Raw genomic sequence first — 14711 nt, forward strand, 5'->3', positions numbered from 1 at the left:
CTGAGTACATTCTCCACTTTAAGCATTGAGTTTAAAAAACAGAACCATAGAAAAGCCCAGGTTGGAAGGGACCTGGAAAGATCATCTGGTCCTTTCCCTTTCATGGGAAACCTGTCCCATCACATCTTGCATGCTGAGAGGTATGCAGGGGGAAGGCACTAAATAGTGGAGCTGGTCCTTTCTCTAAACTTTTTAGAGTAGATATAGATGCAACTGTTACAGAAAAATGCAATTTTTCCATTAAGAAAGACAAGAGAAATGGCTGGGTGAGGACAAAGTTAAAAACTTGCTGTTGGGTTGCAAGAAGTACTAGTTTATAGAAGGCAGAAAGTAAAAAGCTGCCAGGAAAAAGACGTTTATAGCAAATTGCTGGATTGAATTTTACTTGCATACAATTATGAACTGCAGCTAAACAGCACAGATTATGCAAGAAATTAAGGCCTTAAAACAAGGTAGAGGGAATTGTCATAAATAGCTAATGGAAAGTATGTGCTTCCTTTCATCTCGCCATAAGGGTACAAGTCCTTCCTTCATCTATTACAAGCATGAAAAATAACTGGCTAATCATTGACTTGCATGCAAGGGATTACAACTTTGGTCTGGTTATATCTGTAGCTTAGAAATAACCAAGAAGTTAATGAAGTCTGTGCTTTTTAAATATATATGAACTTTTGAATAATGATTAAGAATAATGAAGTCTGACTTAATTACTCTTATGTGCAGGTTGAAATAATATGACATAGGAAACTGCACAAGGGAGGAAATCTGCTTATACAACATGGAGAATATCTACCTAAAAATAAGACGAGATAGTTATGTCATCTCCTTAACTCTTAAGAATACCATGATGTTGTGGCTGAAGGGTGAAGAATTTAAAGGAGAGAATTCCTTTTTGGATATAGTTTTGTTGAATTGTAGTTGTGACTGCCTTGGAACTTGTCGAGTCTGTTGCTTCAGTGTTGGATTAGAAGTACAGCCACATTTCTATATTTAATGTGCTAAATTAACCCTTATTTGTATTTTCCAGAATCACAGTTGAAAGACAATCCCGCTTTTTCTATGCTGAATGATTCAGATGATGATGTGATTTATGGGTAAGATTATAAAATACCTATGGAGAGTTACTTTTGGTGTGTTATTTTTGTCATGTTCTTTTCCACATTCATTAAATAAGTGAAGGCTTTGTAGGTTGTTAGTGAAAGTGTTCTGCCTAAAGAACAGAAACATAGCCTTATTCTGAAACAGAAATGCAATGAGAACATGTGCTATTTTCTTTTTTTTTTTTTTTTTTTTTTGGTTTCTAAAAGGGATTGCCATGGCACTGATACAAACAAGTAAGTAAGTATTAGGGTGCTGGCAGGTCATGGAGCGAAGGCAGCATGAGATGTGAAAGGAAAGCACTTTCTTTTAAACCTGGAAGGATTGCAGGAGTCCGGTGGAGTTAGCAAAGAGGCAGTTTGTATGTAAATGCTTCAGGGAAGGAGAATGGCTCTTCTGAAGTGTCCATCACTTACTGCAATAAGAATCATCAAATCTAGCAAAACTTCCTGGACTTGTGCATTTATGTAATATGAGGATGACAGTAGCACTTCAACCCCATCCTCATCAAGTGTCTCTGTGCTAGACACTGAACAAACTCATTATCTGCCCTTGATGTTTTCACCTCTTACCAAAGACACAGAAGTGGCTGGAACAGTGAGGATGGGATTAATACTGCAGTAAGCGGAACAAGTTTGGGCTAGACTAGCTATATGCATTGTCTGAGATAGCTTGCCTCTGTTTAGTTAGATGAGTAGTGGTAGTACCAGCTTGCTTCTATACGAATCCTTGTGAAGAGTGGCTTGCAGTTACTGGAATACCTCTTACTATGCACCATCCTCTGGAGAGAAGTCATATCTATTTCTCATATCCCCAACAAGGAAGGAAAACAACAGATACCAGCTTCTTAGCCATTATAACAGTTTGATGCCTCAATGTAGTTTAGAACTTTCCTGTTTATTTTGGACTTCTGTCTGAACACCGTCTTCAGAATTTTTAACAAGTATCTGTTTCACAGGAGTGACTATGAAGAAATGCCACTTCAGAATGGCCAAGCTATTAGAGCCAAGTATAAAGAGGAATCGGACAGTGATTGATTTTGATGTAGGCAGACTTGTTCGGCTGGAATTAAACCAATTTTGAAGTTTTCCTAGATGGACGACCTCCTTGGCTTCCTTACAGCCTGCTGTCATCTGAACACCAACTCCCAGGAAGGACATCCTTCTTCTGTTCCTGTTTACAAAGTTAAAACTGAAAAAAGAATGCTTGAAAAGGTTGTGGTGAAAACTTAAGAAACCAAAATTTTTACATGTCATATAAAATGCCTGATCGCAGGATGTCTGTGGACTAAAATCTTTAAGTCTATTTCCATTTAGAAGTGTCATTGATTATATGCTGATTTTAAAATTGCTTCCTTGCTGCTTGGTTTTTTGGGGTTTTTTTTTTGAGTATTATGTACAGCATACTGTCATTGATCTGTTGCATTTGTTAGCTCCTTTGTATGTTGTCCACTGCTGTACGAAGTGCCTCATTTCCCTTTCAATTTTCTACCTTAGTCTTTTGAGCTGGAGGCAGGGAATGAAGTGTTTTACAGTCTTCTCTTTCTCTCTCTCTTTTTTTTTTTAATGCAAGGAAACACAAGCTTTCCATTCTTCCTTTGAAGAAGCGATATAGACTTAAGACCATTTTTTTAATTCATTTAAATGAGGTTACCAGATTTGTAAGTGCGAGATATGTGCAAATAGTCAAGTTCTAGTTAGCCAAAATAGCCTCAGTGGTGCAAAATTATTTGTATAATATATGTTTCATAACATGCTTTACTGCCACAACAGAAGTGTTTTGTTTTGGGGTTTGTGTTGTTTTTTTAAACAGCCCTTTCAAATGGAAATATTTAGGCAGCAACAAATCTTCCAAGGAAGACAGTACTCGTCTTTCTGGCTTCTTTTGTATGCTGGAGGAGATTGCTACACTTACAGAGAAGAAAGCATGAAAGTTTCATAGAGAATTATAATTTCAAATTTCCAAACATTTCATTTTTAGAGGCTTTTTCTACACCAGAATTTTTCCTTAAGTTGTATTAACAGATAGTTAATCTACATCCTAGGAACAATCGTGGTTGCTCATGTATTGAACGTGCATGAGAGTTAGATTTTGAGCATGTTCTGTGCATAGTTCAACTTCTTTGTCATACCACAGTCGGCACCTGTACTGATCGAAAGTTTTACTAGAACATTGTGTGATTATCTGTATTCCAGTCTGTGCCGGAACGGAGTTACATGGGAATGAAGTGTTCCTAGTACAATGCTGCTCTTTCGCTATTTAAGTTGGTTTTCTTCTACACCATTGTTCAGTTCTTTATTTAAGTGGATGCTGTTTGTTTCTAACTACTTTTGTTTTCAGGTACTTGACCTGTCTGAAAGCATCTGTTTTTCATGGATTCATAACTGTGATTTACACTTGTAAATACATTTCTCTGCCCTGCTGCTGTAGAAAAGACTCTCAAAAGCACTGTTAATGTACGAGGCAGAAAATGGCGCTGGCTTACCCTAGGGAATTGTGCTCATCATTGAACTAGTTTAAGCAGAAGAGTGCAATCAAGTCCTGCTAGACTGGCTGAATCGTACTGGGGGAAAAGTAGATTTGTTCTGCTTTGATGCAACAACTGTTCTAGGCCGTTTCCGTTGCAATAACCTCCTGGTAGCTGTTCAGGATCACGAAGGGGAGACTTCACAGGGCAGCAATTTGCTTAGCGAGGACCAAAGGAACTGCTTCATGTGATTGCATCCTTGCTGCCACAGAACAGTTCAGATTAAATCAGTGCTCTGCTACAGACATGTGTGGTAAGATACTCTGTGTGTGAGAGAGAGAAAATTTTCTAAAATTATGTGAATTTTTTTAAGGGCATTTGAAATGTAACACTTTCTGTACCAGGGATCATTTATTTGGTAGAAGCCAAAGCACTATTGTAAGGCTAAAGCAAGTAAACTGCTGGGGGAGAGTGGAAGGTTTTTTCCTTTAATTTCTTAATTAACTGGTGTCAGTTTAGAAGAGCATATAGGAAAACACTGAAGAAGGATTTCAAGGTAGTGGTGGTTTGTTTTTTTTTTTTTTTCAGTGAACTGTAGTAAGCTGTACCTTCAGCACTTCCTTGTAGACTTTTTTTTAACAAGTCTGGGAGATGATCTTTGTATCCTAGAAGAGGAGAGCCCGTTCTCATTTTTACCATTCCCCAGATGTCTCTCTTGAGGCTTACAGCTGTTTGAATTTGCAGAGTCAGACTTGGGAGCCAACTAGGCATCCTTTGCATACCCCAAATCCTTTTGACTGCTATTGGAGTAACAGTGGGTACGGGAATTGGGGCTTCAAAAATTGATATTTACATGATCCTTACATATTCAGATCTTTTTGGCTCTGATATTGTTTAATTCTGTTCTAAATTGTTCTGAAGAGATAAGATGTTTGATTTGACCAATGTGCAAAGTATACTAATATTTCTTATCACAGTCTGAACTGGTTGTTACAGTTAACCCTGAAACACAGTGTCATGCTTTGGGATTTTGTTAACTAAAGAAAATATTGTTAATCTAAGTTTGAGATGATGATTTCTTTCTAATCTGTTCTCAGCCCATTTCACTTGCCGTTTCATTTGCATTAACTTTTCTACATCACTACGTTCAAAGCAGAAATAGGAAAGCTGAGAATGGGAAATGTGTACTTAAAATAAGTATCTTACTACAAAAATAGTTTCCTCGTTAATTTTTAGAGATTATATTTAAGCAATGTTTGCCATGCAAAATAGTTTTGTATTTCAGAAGCACTAGAGTGTACTGGTAAGCTTGGTTGAAGCACTGTCGCATCAAATTCAATATACAGTAAAAAGGCAAAAGCAGTGAAGCAGATGAGGAAATAGTTTTGCTAGCAAGAAATCTCAATTTCACTCCTCTTATTTCCACAACTGGAAAGCAGAGACAGCATTTGAGAAATATTACAACCTGGATTATAAACAGCTTGGGAGTAGGTGGCATAACTTCACCTCTGAGTAAAGTATTGTAACCTGCGGGTGAAACAGAAGAGATCCGGATAAGAAACTAGCCTGGCTTTCCTTTCATTCCTGCTAAAGTCTATAAATATTTCCATCACTAGTGGAACTGTACAAAACGAGAAAAGTGTGCAGAAAGGCCCCACAGCACAGCGTGTTCCTGCTCTGAAGGAGATGCCGTCTATTAAACAGTTGCGAGACTTCCATGTAGACAATGATCAAGAGGGGCTTTTAAGAAATCGGTAATCACTGAGTGTGAGCCGTTCACGGCAACCATTTTCTGTAGTATTTGCTTTAAAAATACAGTCGGTGTGGGAATTGGTTGGAACCTTTCCTAGGACTGGCAAAGAACAGGAAGCATAAGGCTTAGGAGCAGGAAGGAACAGCTGCTGCAACGGAGCCCTGGCTCTAATACCACGGGAAAAGGGGAGGATGGGTCCGGCTGGGAAAGGCCTTGATCCCTTGTCTTTCTCTGAGCCAAAAGACAACTTTGTATCCATAGTCACCCAATTTTTCCCCCATTTCCTTTTGCTTATGCCAGTAATAACCTTTGCATTACTGTAAAACCTTTTTTTTTTTTTTAGAAGTTTGTAAATATGTAAAATGAAAATATGGAAGAATTGTGTACCAAAATGGTATAAAAATGTGTAAGATAAATGCTCTGTTTAATAAGAAGCTGTAATTAATTAAATGCTGCTTTGAGAAAGTGTGCATGAGGACATGTGTTAAATATTCTATGTGTCTAGAAGTTGTGTTAACGACAGCAAATTATCTATTTATGTCGGAAAACTTCATGCTAATATGGAATATGAAGGAAAACTAGTAATTCAAACAAAAGCCGGGTATTGAGTTTCTTGGAAGACTTCATGTGCATAATCATTGTTAAATATGTTCATAATTAATAAAGTTTTATATCTTTATATGGTATCTTGGTTTTTTTTCCTTCTAGCAAATGACTAAACTGTACCATTTTCATAACTTACACATGTATTTTCTTATGCATAGTTAAACTGGGTTCATTGCGTAAGGATGGGATCCAGGAGGCTCTGTCAGCACAGATGAACCAGGGAATTATGTTTTCGGTTGGGTTTGGGTTTTTTTTTTTTTTTTTTTGCTTATCCTGCCTGGGCTTGAAGGTGGAAGGACAGGTTGCTAATTTTCCTAAGAAATACGCTAGCCAGTTCCCAAAGGGGAACTGGCGTTCCGAAATGGCTTGACAGTGCCTTTGCAAAGCCTGCTGTGGTCACGCAGGCAGGAAAACTTCCCCCGGTGAATGCCAGCGCCAGCGACCTTTCTGCAAACGCGGGTGCTTCACGTTCGCCGCTGTCGGCTGCCTTTGCCAGCAGGGCTGTCAGCTCCCCTACCTACCCCGCCGTGATGCCTCCTCTCGGCACACCCAGGAGGGGCCACCCCCACCTGCAGCCCGCTGGCCCGTCATAAAAAAAAAAAAGGTTTAGAGATGATGAAGATGCTGATGTCATTCACCTCCTTCTTATAGCTCTGCATCTTCCAAGAGTCTGCTCATAGCTGGTAGGCTGCAATGTCACCCTCCGTTTGGGGTGACGCCATTCCTCGTATAAACTCATGGAGAGCCCAAAATCTCATTGTGTGCTGAATAAAACGGCTGTAAACATCTCTGCGCAAAGGGATTCGCAGCTTGCTCCTGCTTTAGCATCCGCGATGGCAGTGCTCATTTACCAGCAGCAGTTAATTGTGAAGCCATTTCCTTTAGGTTTCAGTTAAACTAGTTAATGGTGGAAGACGGGTCACACTCGCTTGTGGCATTTACAGTAAATGACGACACCCCCCCCCCCCACACACACCTCCCCCTTCCTCCTGCCCTCCAGATCAGGGCCGACATGCGGATGATTTCTGCAGCTGCAGTCACATGAAGAGCCGTGGCAGTCAGCTAGAGACAGAGACGGGATTTACAATTACCTTCCCGACTGCGCCAGCCCACAGTTTGTGCTGATATTCTTTTTTACAGCCAATTACTTACCTAGAGCAAGGACTCTGCAAGCTTATCGCCCCAACGCTTTACTTTGGCACTGAGATGAGCTAGCCAGCAGTCTTTGAAAAAGGTGATTAAAATTCAGGTGTTTGAAGATAATTCAAATTTTAAAAAATCAGTAACTGTACATCAGGATTGTAATATGCAATGTCTGTAGTATTTTACAGAAAAGCCCTATTTTAACTCGAGGGTTGGTGGTGTCAGAACCAACACCCCCGCAAAAAAACCCCAACCCCCTTTCTGTAGTCCTACAACTGTCACATCGGAAGCATTCGTTTTTGCTCACGTCAATCTATAAAACAGTATCTACCTTTCTGTAGCACAACTTCTGTTTTAATGCAACAGGGCTCTTTCCTCCCTTACAGCTTTTACACTGACAAGCATCTCAGACATTTTTTCTGCAGTTCAGCACATGCATGAACCAATAAACAGCAAAAAGAAAAAAAAAAAACAAGGGATTTGCTATTCTTAACATGAACAAAGGACAAGGAATGTTTGAATGGCTTGACCAAGCAGCCTCGTGTTTCTAGAAGTAAATACTGACTCAAAGTGCACAAAGCTATTTCTTTTAACCGCAAATAAAGAGCTGAGTAGGTATTACACTACCAGCATTATTCTGGCATGCTGATGGAAAGGAGATAAAGTATCCAGCCATCCAGATTAAAAGTTCCCTTGGCAATTCAGAGATCAAAGATTTATTCTCTTTACGACAAGTTTCTCTCTTACCCTGATGACTATTTCAGGCCCTTTATTCAATCTATCTTGGTTCAATATTTTCTTTTTACAGCTGTTGTGTCATTTCCAACACTCAGCATTCTGTTTCTAGCCAACTCTCTCTGCTACAGAAAGAGAAGGTATAAACTCCTCAGTATAAGGTATATGCACTCAGTATAGCCCTGTAGCACTCACTAGGACATATGCTGGAATAAAGTGGCTTGTCATGAAACAGATGTGGTTACAGAGATGTTTTGAAACTGGTGCGCTAGCAGAAATATATAAGCCTTACAGCTATATTATTGTACCAAGCCCAAACCTGCTGATAAAGACAACTTTTTTGCCCACCTGACAGCAGAAATGGATAGGAAGGAAGAGGGTCAAAGCCTTGCCTAGCACAGGGTTTTCTAGAGCCCATTTGGATACGCCGAGTTATTGCAGGGAGCACCCTCATGCACCTAGTGCTATGAAAAACAAATCCTCTGCTGTCCTTTGATGTTTCAGAATTGCGTACAACAACGTGCTCTTGTATCAGCAGCCATCTCATTCTAAACAGCTGTAGCTGAGAGCCAGATTCTGAAAACATTTGACAGGGCTTCCGAAATATAAGCAAACGCAGGTCACTCAGGCTGACTCTAGCCCGGGAACGCTCTCCTAGACTTGCTTTGAAAGCAGTTCCTTCCACTTCACTAGCAGCGAGGTGCTGCTTACAGCAGCAGCACAGCAGGTCGTGGAGGCAGTCTGAAATTCATAGCATGCTCCCATTTCTTTAATTAGGTGACAAAGAAAACCTTATCCAAGCCTATGCTGAAAACTTGTTTTACTTGTTTTTCCTCTGCAACTTTATGCTTGAAGGCAGGAGACTTACTCACATCTTATTTAGTCACGTCGCTTGAGGCAGTTTTTTCCCCCCTTTCGGAAAGGATCCTGTTTCACCAACTATGAGAATGCATCACACTGGCTATCGGCAAAATCAGTGTAGAAAGTAGCAGGTGAGTTCAAGACTTACTTAACACATGCACTTGGCTGCAGTAGTGAATGATTACCCATGTATAGCTTGCTGAGCACTTCTAGAATGTGAAAAAACTTACCTTTGTTCAATGAAGATAGATAGTTATTTCTGTTATCATTCCATGCCCTAAATACCATACAGTCAGATGAAACAGGTCCCAAAAATGCAGCCAAGTTACTTTCTGATAAACATCATCTCATTTTCTTACAATTTTGTAGTGACTTTGGCAAAACCATGGAACTGCTTTGTATTCTGGTATGTACCTCAACTACCTTGAAGGGAATCTAAAAATTGGAACTTTTTTTTTAAATAACAAAGGAGTTGAGTTAAAATGAGTCACACCAATGGTTATGAATTTAAATAATTTAATGCTAACCAAAAGTACAAAGTGTGAAAGTCGGTGTCTCATTTATATTGGTCTTAAAAAAGAAATCCAGAGAAAGTGTTTACACTGCAGCAGATTTCAGTATTAGCACCTTGAAGAGAAGTTCTTGAAGTGTTAAGACAGTATGGCAACACTGGTACAATACTAAGTACAAACATAAACCATGTAACAGCATGTTTTCACATTTCTACGTTTGAAAAAAGTTACTTTAAAAGTACATTAAAACCAGAAGTGGTTCAGTGTATTCACAGTTTGAGTACAGATGGAATCGAGTGCTGGAGTAGAAAAGAGAAAGATGAATGATTCCAAGGCAACTATATTGCAAGTCCAAAGGCACTGACAATACAGTACATCGTCTTATTCTCCCATCTCACAGTGCAGGTTCCTACAAATAGAAAAAAGGGTTTCAGAGACAGAAGAAAGTCACAGTGATTAAATGCATGCCCTTATATGCACGCCTGTAATTGTTTACATTAAGAATTCTAAGAATAAAGCTTTCACAACAGCTAAACATTTCACATATATAAGAGTTAGCATCACAGCCAAATGGAAAAAATACCAAAGTGTATGCTATTACTCCAAAACGATAGCACTTGGAAAAAAAGAAGAGTATGCTGCCTAGTCTTAAGGGGACTTACATTAAAGCTGCAAGCTGAAAAATCCAACAGTTGCGTTGCTTACCGTCACTGGAGTTGTCCCAGAAGCAAGAGCTTGCTGTGTGTAGCCCGGCACCATTCTTTTGCATAATCACACAGGTCACTGTTTGTCAGTAGAGAAGCTTTTATTAATTTATCGCTATCGTTAATTAACACTTAGCTACATTTTTGCCTAGCATAGTACATATATAAACACACAGGCATATATACATGCTTATGAGCAGTTTACAGACATGGTTCTTGCCAAGATCTTCCCCCGCCCATCAGTGCACTTGACTGTACCAGCTTTAACAGAAAAAGAGAAAGCTGAGCTCACCAATGTACTTGAAAGGCTTCCCCAGCTTTGTGAGTTGGCTTAGCGTTTGTTCCACCACACTTGTTGTCCACTGGTTCACTTTGCTGTGCTGGTAGGCATTGCCACCTATCGCACTTTCTATGGCCTACGGTGACAAGCATGTAAAATGAGCGGCAGTGTTGTCAGTCCATTGATGGCACCCATTAACCCATTCCCACATGGAGCACTAAAGATGAGACCCCATACCCACAGAAAGAAAATCCTAAATACTGCTTGACCATACTGATTGTTGGAAGTGTTTTCAATTATTAAAAAACTTGCAGGTCAGAGTTTGAGCCAGGCATAGGGGGAATTATCACAGATTCCATCCTCTCTTCGTTTTGTGATATTTTGATTTTTATTTGTAATTCCTATCCCAATATCCTGAAGCCAGAGTTACGAAACGGGTCTTGCATTTAAACAGTCCTGAAGAGACTGAAAAAATACACACAACAATGGCTCATTCACACATATTCTTCTATGGAAATGAACTTCAGATTTTTCAGCAGAATCATTTTTGGGAAACAAAACCTCAAATCTAAACAAAAGACCCATGTAGTTGCTGGTTACTAATAGAGCAGAAGCCTTCAACCAAATAAGCCATTTTACTTATGAGGATAGTTTCCCCTTTAAGATACAAATAGAAGTACGTTAAAGCTGCATGTTTTTCACGGATACATTTTTTCCTCACAGAAATTGTTTAAAATAAGGAAATCAGAAAATTATTTCAGATTCAGAGAGGAGAGACAGAAGCATGTATTAAAACATGTGTATTCAATTTACAGAGTCTAACCAAAACGGTTGTTTTGCAACAAGAAAAAGATTGCACTAGTCTACTGTACAAGAGGAATTCTGGACACAAAAACCAAATCCCTCTGGAAATTTTCTAGACAGGAAATTCATGTTTCTTAGCAACAAGAATAGTTCAATCATTTCAAACAAACAAGAACTCTTTTTGGAGGAAAAGCATCTTAAAAGAACCCAGTAACATGGATATGCAGATAGTCCATAAAAACCCCTATATGTTACTGAAACATAAAATCTATCTCTATAGGGTTTAACATAAAACATCCCCCTAGAAATTCTAATAGGGATACACTGCAACGAGAGAGGAGCATTAGCATATGAAATTATTTTAATTGTCTTTTGGATTTGTAATACATATTACAACGAAGGCTAGGTATCATTTCTACTTCAAGTATGCACACTGGTTAAATCAACAATTATCTATACTTCGATAGCAACCTATCTAGAAATGTTACATATCAGTTACCAGATTTTCCTGAACACTTTTTAGCACACAGCATACAACAAACTATACTTTCACACCGACAAAATGAAAATGTTAGTTTACCTCTTTAATGATGCTACTGACTTCATCAACAACAAAGGAAGTCTACAAAAAAAAGTAGAACTTTAAATAATCAGTGGACACATTCTTCCATTTACAGAGTTCAAGCTTTGTTAAGAACATGCACTAGAAGCTTAATTTGTGCTTGTCAGATTTCTTGCAGGTCAGAAGGTACCAGGTCTTCCTTTGTTTGCTCATGTGGACTCTGGCTCCCTGAACCCAGTCAAGTTAACATTCTTAGCAAAGTAATGGAAAGTAACAGATGAACTAATATTAGCTGGCCTTTTGACTCAAAGTTTTCAAATTTTAACTGGAAAGTATTTTAAAATAATACGTATAGCACTTCTGTACATATATATTCTCATTTTACAATAAGCATTAATGTCCACAATTCACAGTAGGGTTGCAGAGGTAACCCCAGCGTGCAGACACAGCTTACAGTTAAATGAAACCGGCATCTCCAGGGCACCGATGCGGACACAACATCACCTCGCAGCTCAAGGAAAAGCTGTCATGACCATCTCAGCTGGGGATAAGAAGAAAACTGCCCCTTGGAAACCGATGGGGAAATCTAGCTCGTTGGACTTCCTACCACCTTCAGCCTTCTCTCAGGCTCTGGGGAGTAGAGATTAAGCATGTGGAACGGGGACAGAGAAGGCCCCAACTTTTTACTAATCTTAAAACTAGTACCCGTTTGTTTTCTTGTCTGGTCAGTATGTTTTCCTGTTTCAGTCCCCCAGCTAGTGCTGCCTCCCATGTAAGCTGGTTAAAACAAGCCGCCAGCACTGTCGGGGGCGGCCCACCACCCCCCGCAGCCGGGGAGCCCCAACAGGCGGGATCCCACACGGCACGGCAGCGAGCCAGGCACCGGCCGGCATTTTTACTTCAGGTATCTCACAGCCTCACCTCACAAACCAGAAGAAAGGAATCAGACAAAAGAAATGCACATAACAGCAAACTAATGACTTTGAGAAGACTGAATAAGGATTTCACGATGAACCTAATCACGCATATGTTGACCGAGTTTTCACTGGGAGGTCTGTCAGCTTCTCCAGCTGGCGTAATTCAGGTCTGCAGGCAGGACACAGTTAACACCTGCTCAGGAGGATTTCAGCATTACATTCATAAACCTTTGGTGAGAAGGTGAACAGTCTACTCAGCTGCAACGACATGCGACATTCAGAAAGATGCGAGCGGCTGAGCGTTCTTCCCCGACAGAAGAACCAGCCCGCCACGGGAGACGTGCGGGCAATGCCTTTTCTGTAACTATTTAGAGGCACCAAGTTCCTCACACACTTCAGTATTTTTAAAAGCTTTTATATGCTGTGGCAAACTGGCTTTTATTTTCAGCTTCTTAACTTTGATTTAATTTTAATATGCCTCATTTGTTTTCATGGTACTGAATTTTACGGGTGCTTACATTTAAGGAGCACCACTGTATTTAACCAAGTGAGAGCTATAATTATCAAAATATCCTTTCCCATAGAGTTAAGTAAGTTAAGAATACACATGCCAGACATGCTGGAAGACATGAAGCATGCTGTCAGGCAAGACGATAAACCATACAGAGATTTTTCTTCACAAAGTCTAGAACTCTGCTCAGAACTGCCTTTGAGTGAGCAGAAACACAGCTCACCAAAGTAAAGTGAATTAAATCCAACCCAAGTTCTCAAAGGCATTTAGATATCTAATTTGTACGGAAACAAGTGGGAAAGAGCCATAGGGACATTTGAGAATTTGGTTCTAGAGTTGCTGTTACTTCTTGAACCTCTCCCTTTTTTGGGATCAGAGCATATATGGGTTTATATACATGACAAAACAAAGCATAATGTCCTGATATCCAGCTTTGTGATTTGTGTGCTGTAACTGAGTTGCCAAATAATACAACACTATTCCATCCTTTTGTAAGATAATACCAACACTTTTTGTATTAAAAAATAAAGGGAAATAATTCAGACGCTTTGTGATTTCTCTGCACTACGCCTCTGGCACAAGGAAAGCAGACCTGATGTTTCCAATACCTTGTTTAAAAGGGGTGTTCCCAAGCAACGAACGCAAACTGCAAAGCAGTGGTATTTTTGAGTAATTCTGAAGACATTTTTGAAAACAGTTAGAAGAACGATGTTCAAGTATGTTAATTATCAGTTTTTTAAAAATATCCGTAGCTGTGTAACAGGGGCCAGGCCCAGCGATCGGGACACGGCGCTCCGAGGAGCCGAAGCCTGACACACCTCCACCCCTCACGCCGCTCCGCTACCTATTGCCTCACCAGGGCACGACGCAGCTGCCGAAGCACAGCGCAGCGCATTTTTTCACCTGCTGGGCAGTCGGTTAGCGCGGTAAAGAAAAAGACCCTTGATTTATCCGGGTTTGAATCTTGGTTAACGGGGTATAACGGGATCGCCGTCTCGTCGGGGCGCCTGTCAGACGCGGACTACCCGCCTGAGCTCTTCTCTCTGCACGAACAGCTGACTCCGGTCACCCTCACCCCGACCCGAACCGGGGCAGCAACCCTTCCACCCCAGCACGCCGCTTCATCCTCCCGGCGGGGGCAGAAGCCGCCACACCCCGACAGCATTTTCTCTAAGGGATCCGCAGCGGCAGCCTTCGGGCGAGAAGCAGGCGCGGGTCGACACCAGGGAAGCGGAGCCCGGCGACCACCCGAAAGGCAGCCAAGGGGCCGGCCCACCGCCACGGCCGGTACCCAGACCCGCTCGCACCCCCGCGGCCGGGCGGCAGGAACAAAGGCTGGGCCCGTCCCCAGCCGCCCCCCGGGACGGGTACCGCCCCAGACCCTCCGCCGGCCCGCGGCCTCCCGAAAGGAGAAGCCGGGGGCAGCGCCCAAGCCGCCCCGGTCGGTTACCTCCTCCCCCGACTGGAAGTCGTCCATCTTCCCGCTGGAGCCCCCTCACGCCGCAACGGACACCCGGCCACGGGCACCGCCCCCTCACCCCCGCGCCGGCCGCCGCTCCGCCCTGCGCCTGCGCCTCCGCGACCCCGCCCGCCTCGGGCTACGGCGCCCGCAGCGCTTGCGCAGCGCTGCCCGCCGGCGGCCCGGCCCAGCGCGGCCCGGCCCCCGGCGCCGTGCGGGGCTCTGCGCCTGCGCGCCTGGCGCCCGGCCCCGCTCGGGAGCCGCACGGCCCCGCGCCCTCCCCGCCGCTGCCTTTACGC

At 41.8% G+C, this 14711-nt stretch overlaps 2 protein-coding genes across 2 annotated transcripts in view; one reads left to right on the forward strand and one right to left on the reverse strand.

The window, feature by feature from the left end:
* TMEM181 (transmembrane protein 181) overlaps nt 1-2135 on the forward strand; it is a gene marked incomplete at both ends in the record, with an annotated part of 32959 nt that extends 30824 nt beyond the window's left edge. Inside the window, 2 exons of the mRNA XM_082305981.1 lie at nt 1028-1094; nt 2057-2135. Coding sequence (XP_082162107.1) covers nt 1028-1094; nt 2057-2135 — 146 coding nt within the window. The remainder of the gene's footprint in view (nt 1-1027; nt 1095-2056) is intronic.
* Nucleotides 2136-9190: 7055 nt separating this feature from the next.
* On the reverse strand, nt 9191-14512 carry DYNLT1 (dynein light chain Tctex-type 1). The gene is made up of 5 exons (XM_082307726.1): nt 14404-14512; nt 11544-11585; nt 10172-10295; nt 9881-9958; nt 9191-9584 (listed from the first exon to the last, which is right to left on the reverse strand). Exons 1-5 carry the CDS (start codon nt 14428-14430, stop codon nt 9514-9516), a joined length of 342 nt encoding a protein of 113 aa, XP_082163852.1. The 5' UTR covers nt 14431-14512; the 3' UTR covers nt 9191-9513.
* Between the last annotated feature and the right edge of the window lie 199 nt (nt 14513-14711).

The sequence above is a fragment of the Platalea leucorodia genome, assembly GCF_965183815.1.
Source record: "Platalea leucorodia genome assembly, chromosome: 3".
Classification (NCBI taxonomy): Eukaryota; Metazoa; Chordata; class Aves; order Pelecaniformes; family Threskiornithidae; genus Platalea; species Platalea leucorodia.

What these genes read in the sequence shown, in the direction of transcription:
- DYNLT1 (XM_082307726.1), bottom strand. Translation starts at nt 14,430, where the DNA reads ATGGACGACTTCCAGTCGGGGGAGGAG. An exon ending in ACTTCCAGTCGGGGGAGGAG is followed by an intron (nt 11,586 to 14,403) that starts GTAACCGACCGG and finishes TTTTTTTTGTAG; the next exon opens with ACTTCCTTTGTTGTTGATGA. An exon ending in GAAGCCTTTCAAGTACATTG is followed by an intron (nt 9,959 to 10,171) that starts GTGAGCTCAGCT and finishes ACTGACAAACAG; the next exon opens with TGACCTGTGTGATTATGCAA.